Source organism: Chenopodium quinoa, unplaced genomic scaffold (assembly GCF_001683475.1).
Source record: "Chenopodium quinoa cultivar QQ74 unplaced genomic scaffold, ASM168347v1, whole genome shotgun sequence".
In the NCBI taxonomy this organism is placed as follows: Eukaryota; Viridiplantae; Streptophyta; class Magnoliopsida; order Caryophyllales; family Amaranthaceae; genus Chenopodium; species Chenopodium quinoa.
Window position 1 is genome coordinate 45804 of NW_018742244.1, and position 8538 is coordinate 54341.

At 35.8% G+C, this 8538-nt stretch overlaps 1 protein-coding gene across 2 annotated transcripts; it reads right to left on the reverse strand.

Moving 5' to 3' along the window:
- Positions 1 to 8: 8 nt before the first annotated feature.
- On the reverse strand, positions 9 to 8373 carry LOC110737951 (protein EXECUTER 1, chloroplastic-like). 2 transcript variants are annotated; one of them, XM_021918302.1, is made up of 12 exons: positions 7803 to 8373; positions 6482 to 6598; positions 6337 to 6402; positions 5967 to 6073; positions 4112 to 4193; positions 2967 to 3701; positions 2741 to 2864; positions 2415 to 2584; positions 1568 to 1642; positions 1385 to 1477; positions 1123 to 1265; positions 9 to 454 (listed from the first exon to the last, which is right to left on the reverse strand). In XM_021918302.1, exons 1-11 carry the CDS (start codon positions 8232 to 8234, stop codon positions 1173 to 1175), a joined length of 2094 nt encoding a protein of 697 aa, XP_021773994.1. In that variant the 5' UTR covers positions 8235 to 8373; the 3' UTR covers positions 9 to 454; positions 1123 to 1172. The 2 variants fall into 2 exon arrangements, with proteins under 2 accessions (XP_021773994.1, XP_021773989.1); XM_021918297.1 differs by having other exon boundaries at positions 9 to 519.
- Positions 8374 to 8538: the final 165 nt, after the last annotated feature.

The window sequence follows — 8538 nt, forward strand, 5'->3', positions numbered from 1 at the left end:
AGTGAAGCTATAACAATTAACCAACAAGATTCTTGTATTAAGTCTCAAACTATACTTGTCACTAAAAAAATGCTGGTCTAAGATTTACAAGCATACAAAGCTCTCAAAGCCTAGAAACAGAAATTGCAGAACTAACAGCACCGATCTTTAAAAATCATGCATACAGCTACACAAACACAAATCATGCTACATTTATTAGCATATACAGACCATAGCACAAGTTTGTGAGCTGAAACAAGTATATTTACATGCATTTGCAGGGCAAATTTACCCATAAAAAACCGAGGTGCTGATAAGTCTCGTATAGTTTGAAGCCCTAGGAGATACATTCATCAGCCAAAATTGCTTATCGTCTGTCAGTGATGTCAGCATAGGAAATGTACCCTGCTACAAATACAATCCTTTGTGCTCCACAATCCAGAATGAAAGGCTTCTTACAAATAATTACCTAAAGCTGCAGAAAACAATAGGATAGAATGATAACACCATAGCTTGCAGATGAAACAGCTATAATCTCACCTGCATTTGAGCAGGTAACCAAAGTTAATGCAATACAATAGACACTTAACAAAAAAAGCATATCAGCGATTGTGTAGTATACTTTCAGCCTTTAAAAGAGTATCCTCCCTTGTTTTTGTATCAAACTTTGCAGATAGACGTAGGTGCCAATTACAGTTAGGAATAATAGAAATCATTGGACACAATGTTAGGTCATCCCATTCTCAAGAAGATAAAAGAATTAAGATGCAAAATTAGCAATATTTTTAATGATAAATGATCATAATTATTCCACTACTTAGATCAGCAGAAAATTTCACAATGAGCAGTGTATTAGTAACTTTGGTACTTTGGTTGTATACCCCCAAGTGAGACCCCCCCCCCCAACCACACACACACATACACCCAAAAAAATCAAGAAATACCCATTAATGATACTCAAGCCACATTTTTATTTTTTTCATCCCAAATTTTTTTAAAAATTCTCCATATTACCCTTAATGAAACTCTAGCAAGCAGAACTGTAGGCTGTAGCAGTATGGTGGAGAAGAATAATTAAACATAATGTAAACAGAGAAAAATAATTAGCAGGACTGGAGAAACAAGCAGTACAGGGTTCCTCACCTTTTGATCTCAGGAAAAAGACAGATCCAACTTCCATATACAAAAAACACCTATTCTTCGATCCTTAAGCGGTTGAAAAACACTAGGAATTGATACTCTGGAGCCCAATAGACAAATCCTACTACAGGCCCTCCCTTAATATACTGCAAAATTCCAGTAATTATGTTAATAGGCATTTTCAATAAGTGGCCACAGGATTTTCCTGTCCTGAAGCCAAGAATTGTAATTTTAAAAAGCAAGAAAGTGAGAATGGTAAAAGAACCTTTCCATCAAGAATAACAAGTTCACCATCAACCCATCTTGGATTTCTGAATCCTGGCTCAGCTAGCCTCCCTTGTCCTTTATACCGAGCAACCTGGTTCATCAAAAAAGGAATATTTGGCAAAAACTTGGTAACAGGACACTAAATAAATTGGTTAATGACCACCAAGTTTTTAATACGCACCACTCCAAATTCTTCTGGAATTATCCCTTTGTGAGGAAGCTGATAACTTTTGCCAATCTTCGCACGAAATGCAACCTGTAATATTGACTTGGCGCATTAAAGATTAATCTAAGAACAGATACACTTGAAATTTTAGGAGAGACTGCAAAGAATGAGTTTTAGACATGGGCTTAAAATAAGGAAGTGGTAGATGCTGGACAGCTGGAGGTAGTGATGGTGGTCGGCACAGAAAGGACCCTAATACGCCCAGCTAAGAGTTAATCATTTTATTGGCATTCTTGGGGAGGGGTAAGGACATCTGAGAAATTTCTGTTATCATTTTATCAATTTGACATAATAATTGTACAAAAGTTCAACGACTGAAATTACTATCTAACTATTTATCATATTGAAAATTGTGTGATTCATTTGGCAAGATAATAATTTGTATTAGATAAAATTCCTAGACTTGGTACCTATCATATTTACTGTACAAAAAAAAAAAAAAAAAAAAAAAAAAAAAAAAAAAAAAGTAGATTGACTCCCACTACTTCATGCAAATTGATCAAATTCTTTTCTTTTCTTTTCTTTTTTTTTTTTGTTTTTTTTCATTGGCCGGGTAAAGATGACCAGCCAAACTCAATCGGTATTAGCCCTTAATATATAAATTTGAAAACCATGCATTGCATGAGTACTATACCAGTAAGCATAACAGATTTGTACATAAGCCTAAACTACAAGATGCTACCTCTCCTTTTGAATTAGTCATAATTTACCCTACCCCATAACTACACAGAGATCTAAACAAGGCTTCCTCCAAGGGTGGAGTATAGGCATATCTAATCATGAACCAAAATAAAAAATTTACCTGACCAGCAGGCACATAAGGATCTCCTGTAAGCTTTACAGCCTCAACGTATTCATAGAATTGGAGATTTGAAGGCCCCTTGCTCCCACCATCCTCTTTCCATTGGCCAAATTTGCGTTTTAACTGGATGACTTCTGAGGTGTATGGTCCATGGGATCCAATATAAAGTCCTAATCAAAGAAAATATACTGAATATCTCCACAGTAAGTAAGGCTTGAATTTAGAGAGGAAAAGACTTTCTCAAGTGCCCAATAGTGACATATTATTTGTGACTAACATCATTACTTCATTAGTTAATAAGAAAGAACTTGTCCTGAATTAATCACCATTTAGGGGATCTGGATACGATGGTAAATCAATGCGATTGAATGTCGTAGATCCAGACAAAGGCTGGCGATTCTGAACTTGGTTCAGAGTGAGACTAATCAAATCTCCCACATCCTTAAGTACCTGCAATATTTCAGCATAGGCCATAGTTGTAAGTACTACTTGAAACTAATATCATAAAGATAAGACACCAGAAATAAACTCAAAAAGGAAATGAAAGTTTACCTTTACAGGTATTTTTTCTCCTCGGCTTATAGAATTGACAAGGTCAGACATTACATGGTCGATACTGCGCCGGCCTTTAGCATTTGCCTTTCTTTTAGACGAAGTCTGACCTTTTGTAACAGATTCTGGCTTACTTTTATCATCCTGTATACAGAAAGAAAAAGATTTGTGTCCCTTTGACTTGAGTTTTGCTGGAACACGAACAAGATCTTTAGAAGATGTTGTGCTGGATAGGTTCTCCACAAGACCACTAACTACTACATTGACAGCAATTTCACTTTGCTCTTCCTTATCTAGGTCACTGCTAGTAGGATCATCTTCATTATCATCCTTTTCTTCATCACTTTCTCCAGGAATATCGTCATCTGTATCTTCTGTGTCTATACTGTTCAACTCAGCCTCAATATCCTGATCTTCATCTTCTTCCTCTATTATCTGCTCAACCACCTTAGATATCAGATCTCGATCTACTTTTCCTGGTGCAGTTACTTTCAAGACTTTGACTCTTACACCAGGGATCATATCTTGTAATAAATTTTGGAATCCTGATAGTCCATCAGCTAACTCTGGATCATCTTTATCTTCATCATCATCATCAGTATCTTCAAGCACAGGAGTAAAAATATCAGTTTTCCCCCCTCCAGGACTCATTTTCATACTGCCTGGGGCAGCAGGCGACTTTGGGAACACTGATGGAAAAGTTTCAGGAACTGCTTTTCTCTTCAAGTATACAGCCTAAACAGATAAAGATTTACGAATAAGGTTCATATTTAAGAACATATACCTGCCCAAAATCAAAAGCAGGACTTGAAAAGAATATGTTTCACAAGTTCACAACAAAGTAAGTATATGATCAAAGGTCTTATAAAACTCAAGCATCAACTCTCAAGATATATAAACTCTATCAAACGCAAAATTATTTTAACTTGGTAAAGGGTTGCCTCTAACATATCAAGGCAAGGAATCTATCCCTTTCATAATTCTTCTTATAACCTTTCGTTTTACAAATGCAAATGCAACTAAGGATTATTCTCATTACACCACGACCCGGGAAACAATATCTTGCTTGCTTAAAACATCAAATGTTCTTCAAATAAAAAAGGATAAACAAGACAAAACAAACAAAATCAAATAAAATAATTCACCTGTTGTCTGTAGTCACCTTCCTTGTTCAGTGTTACATAGATCTCAAACAAGGGAGCACCAGCAGTTGATGTAGCTAGCTGCCTGAAATAAAGTGATTAGCCCTACAGAAATAGTGGCTAAAGCTGTTCCCATATTGGGCTAGTCGACAAATAATCCTAATATACCGGAGGGAAAAAAAAAGGCAAAATATAACATGTTCTCCACTTGAGCACATGTCACAAAGTGGATATGAAATGGTTCATGAGGCTATGAGCTCCTCATGTTTAATCCTAAACGCATCTATGAAGCTTAAAGAGATATATTCATCACTGTGAACTTTGGAAACATAGTTTAAGAATGGAAACATATTGGGCAGGTAACAATCAGAATAATTGGAGCCTAAAGCTTTCCCAAACTCTTGTCTCCCAATAAAAACCTGGAACAGAGTAATAAAAGGCTTGCAAGACGATATGGTCAAGCATTTTATTTGTCTAGGTGAGGTGATTTAAAGGAGACGCAACTATGCACACACCTTTTTTTCAACATTTTTTTAATTTTTGTTAAGTGCAGCTTGCTTAAGCGTAGATAGATCCCTTTCACAGTATCATCTTAGTGCGCAGCCTTCCGATACATTTCGCTATAGAAAATTAAAAGCCCCAGCCCAAAAAGTAATTCATTATTTTGTTGATTATTCAGCTGAAAATATCACTAATAGCAAAGCACTTTCCACCTGTTCCCTACTACTAGCATAAAACTCACATACCCTTCCTCTGCTTCGACATGGGCAGCCAATGTTGCCCAAATAGATGCCTAATTGAAGACTACTTCCTAGTCCCTTTTCTCTTGTACGTTGCTTCAGACACTACCAACAGATAGTAAATAAAGTTAATCATCCAAAATCCCACAGCATAAATTGAATAACCTAGATATAAACAGGATCGGAAGGCACGAGCCCACCTAAGGGAAACCAACAGTCAAGCAGAGAAATGATTGAGATGAGATAACACTCTAACATTAAGAAACTAGATCAAAGGATTCTGAGGGAAACACAACATAGTTAAAGCTATAACAATTTGTCTGAAGGGAACTAATCAACAAGAATAGACAAGAATTTCAAACCATGATTAAATCTACTTCTTCTCAATTTGATAGACTCCAATGATACGGCCAGAAAAGTATTTAGTACTACTTCTGAATCATACCACAGTGATTAAATCTGTTCAAAAGGACTTGACATTGCAAATCAGCTTACATATATACCACACTATATTTGATCATCAAAAAAGTCCAACACCATCCTCAAATTGCTAGCATCCACTTCATAAGTATAGTATGACTTTTGATGCTCAATCCACAAACAGTCCACCATAAATGAAAAATCTATGGATCTTGTTCATACTGCACATTGAACAACTTGCCTCTCCAGCCAAATTTTCTTCCTTCTCTGCTATGATTCTTTTTAATATTGTGGGGTAACGACTTCTTCAACATCCTACCAGGCTAACACCTCTAATTATAGAATCTACAAATATACCGAATATGATTGAGACTAAGAAACTTCACAACTTTGTATATAAGCAATTTGTCAATCATAAAAAAGTAAGAGAAGGGTGTTAAAATAAGAAGAATAAAAAGGATTTCATTTGCATATGTTATGAGTTAAATTTGCACATTTCATTTAGCTGCAACTTTTATAACTCGTCTATTGTGTACCTCTTTTTATTTTGCAATAAAAAAAAAAAATTCCTACAAGGTACATGATTTTTTTTTTTCTTTCTTTTTTTAAATTTTTTTTTTTTTTTATTCTTCTCATTTTTAAAAACTACTCACAAGATCTCCTAATACACTGTTTTCCACATTATGAGATGAGATTACCTAGGACTATAGCTTCTTGCCACATATCTACCATGCTCTGCACTTATACGAATTATACAGCCATGGGGATCATTTCTATCATCGGAAACGCCAGCCCACCAGCCAACCTGAAATGAAACAAAAATTGAACTACATTTAATATTCATCAAATGTATTATCCTTAGTAACAGAGACGTGTGAAGAAATTTAATGCTACTGGGAGAACACACAAGTGGAAGGGAGGGTAACTAGATATAATTTACAAGCTCATGTTGAAGTAAGGTGCAGGAGCCCATACAGACACACATGCGCACAATAGATCACCTATTCCAAAGAAACCAAAAGCTCTATAGTAATGCAGTAACAGATTAATCCTTTTCCTTTTACTTACTAGTCCAGCACCAGCATTATCTCGTACAAATACAGCATCTTGGTAGCGCTCCTCCTCAATGGCATTCTGCAATCGAACAGTTATTCAGGCAACGTAACTAAGCGTAATAATATTCCAAATGAAAACTGTAGGACGAGAATGGAACCTTTAAATAACACATCACGCTTCCAACAGCATCTTTTGTCCCAGCAGCTGCAATGGCTACCTTGAGTCTTGCAGCAGCCTCATAATCCTCTTTCTCAATGGCATGTCTAAGTTGAGACTATAAAGACAAACAACAGGAATTGCTTAGAAAAACAAAAAGGTCAGACCAAAAATACCTTTTATTTCAATCCTTTTCTACCACATAAATTCATCCACCATTGGTAATTTGGCATCAAATTAGAAATTTCCATATAAACAGAGATATAAACACTAAAAATTAAATAAATAAAACAAAAACAAAAGGAAAAAAAAACTATATACACACAAAGGCCAGATTAATTAAAAAAAAGGTAAGAACCACCCTTCCAGCCTCCCTTTCTCTTCCCCTTCCTGTGCCTCAACAAACACTAAATATGAGTTTTGTCAAAGAGTTTGAACGTTGAATCTTTACCCTCTAACTAGTGAGAGTAGCTTTCACCTCCCATGATTGTATTGAGAATATTGTTATACATGATTGTATGTAAGACTCATCTAGGCCCATGATCTCTAAAAGAGTCAGCAATGCACCAAAAAAGCAGACAAACAAAAAAAATCAATAAACCCAACTTGAAAAACTTCTTAAGCATAAGCACATTCTGGGAACCAATATTCGTTCATTACTTCCATGCATAAGAACCAAAAATTCGTCCTTAGTTCCATGAATAAGCACAATCCAGAAACAAAAATTCGTCCTTAGTTCCATGCATAGCCACAATGCAGAAACAAAAAACCGTTCTTTACTTCCATGCATAAGCACAATCCAGGAACAAAAATTCGTACTTCACTTCCATGCATACGCACATTCTGGGAACAAATATCCAACCTTTACTTCCATGCATAAGTACAATCCGGGAACAAAAAAATCGTCCTTTGATCAACCAAAACTCAAAACCCAAACAATAACTCATTAAACAACCTACCAAGTAGTATTTAATGCCTGAAACAGGGCAATACATTCTTGAAATTATCTTAACAAAACAAATGAATGATCTTAAATATATATATATATTGAGGCACTACCAGGGTTGATTTTTTCCAGGGATATTGTCAATGGAACAGTAGAATATATGATCATGAGTTACATTCTAAAATTAGCAATTCTCTTTCGATTTAATCAGTATAATTTCACATAGTATTTCCAATTTGATAAAAAGATAACCAAACACACCTCAAATTCAAATTCAACTGAATTGTAACCTAGTAATAACAATTAAAATCAAAGCCTATCAATTAAATTCTAATACATAACGAAATTCAAATTAAGGCTAATAAAAACTGATTACCTTGAGTAGATTAATCAAACGTTCTTGTTCTTCAACCTCCTTAAAATGCAATGACCAGCGTTCCCAATCCCAACCATTAACATCAACCTCCAAATTACCACTTTCCTCCGATTTCTTCTCCCTAACCACCACTTCATCCTTCTTCGGCGAAAACCGCGAATTGACGAAATCCTCAACCGCCTGAGCAGCAGCAACGAGAAATTGCTGCAACGACGACGAAGGCGACGGCGAAGGAGAATCGGATGAACTACTGCGACAACAACAGAAAGAGGAATTCTGAGGTTTAGAAATGGAAATTGAGGGGATTAAATTAGGTTTTCTGAGAAATGGAGAATTGAAGGAGAAGGTAGCACAACTATGGAAGTTGAGATTAGAATCGGAGAAAATTGTAGGCGAAGTGAAGGGCGTCGGAGGAGAAATCGGAGACGCCATTAATGGAGGAGAGAGAAAATAAAAGAGGGTTTTAGGATTTAGGTTTGTGGATGAGAGAGAGAAAAAAGGAAGTGAGAAAGTAGAGGAAAAATTGAATGGACAAAAGGAAGTTTTCTTGGTGTTAATGATGTTGATGGATTGTTTAGAGGCTCAACCATTTTATGTTTAGGTGGTGCCATGGTGGTTACTAATATTGTGGATAAGGAGGAGGATATTTGTTAATTCTAATTTTTAGGTTTTTCGTCTCCGCCACCAAAATAACACTTTGCTCAAATATCCTCGTATTGGATTGCTTAATTTCTTG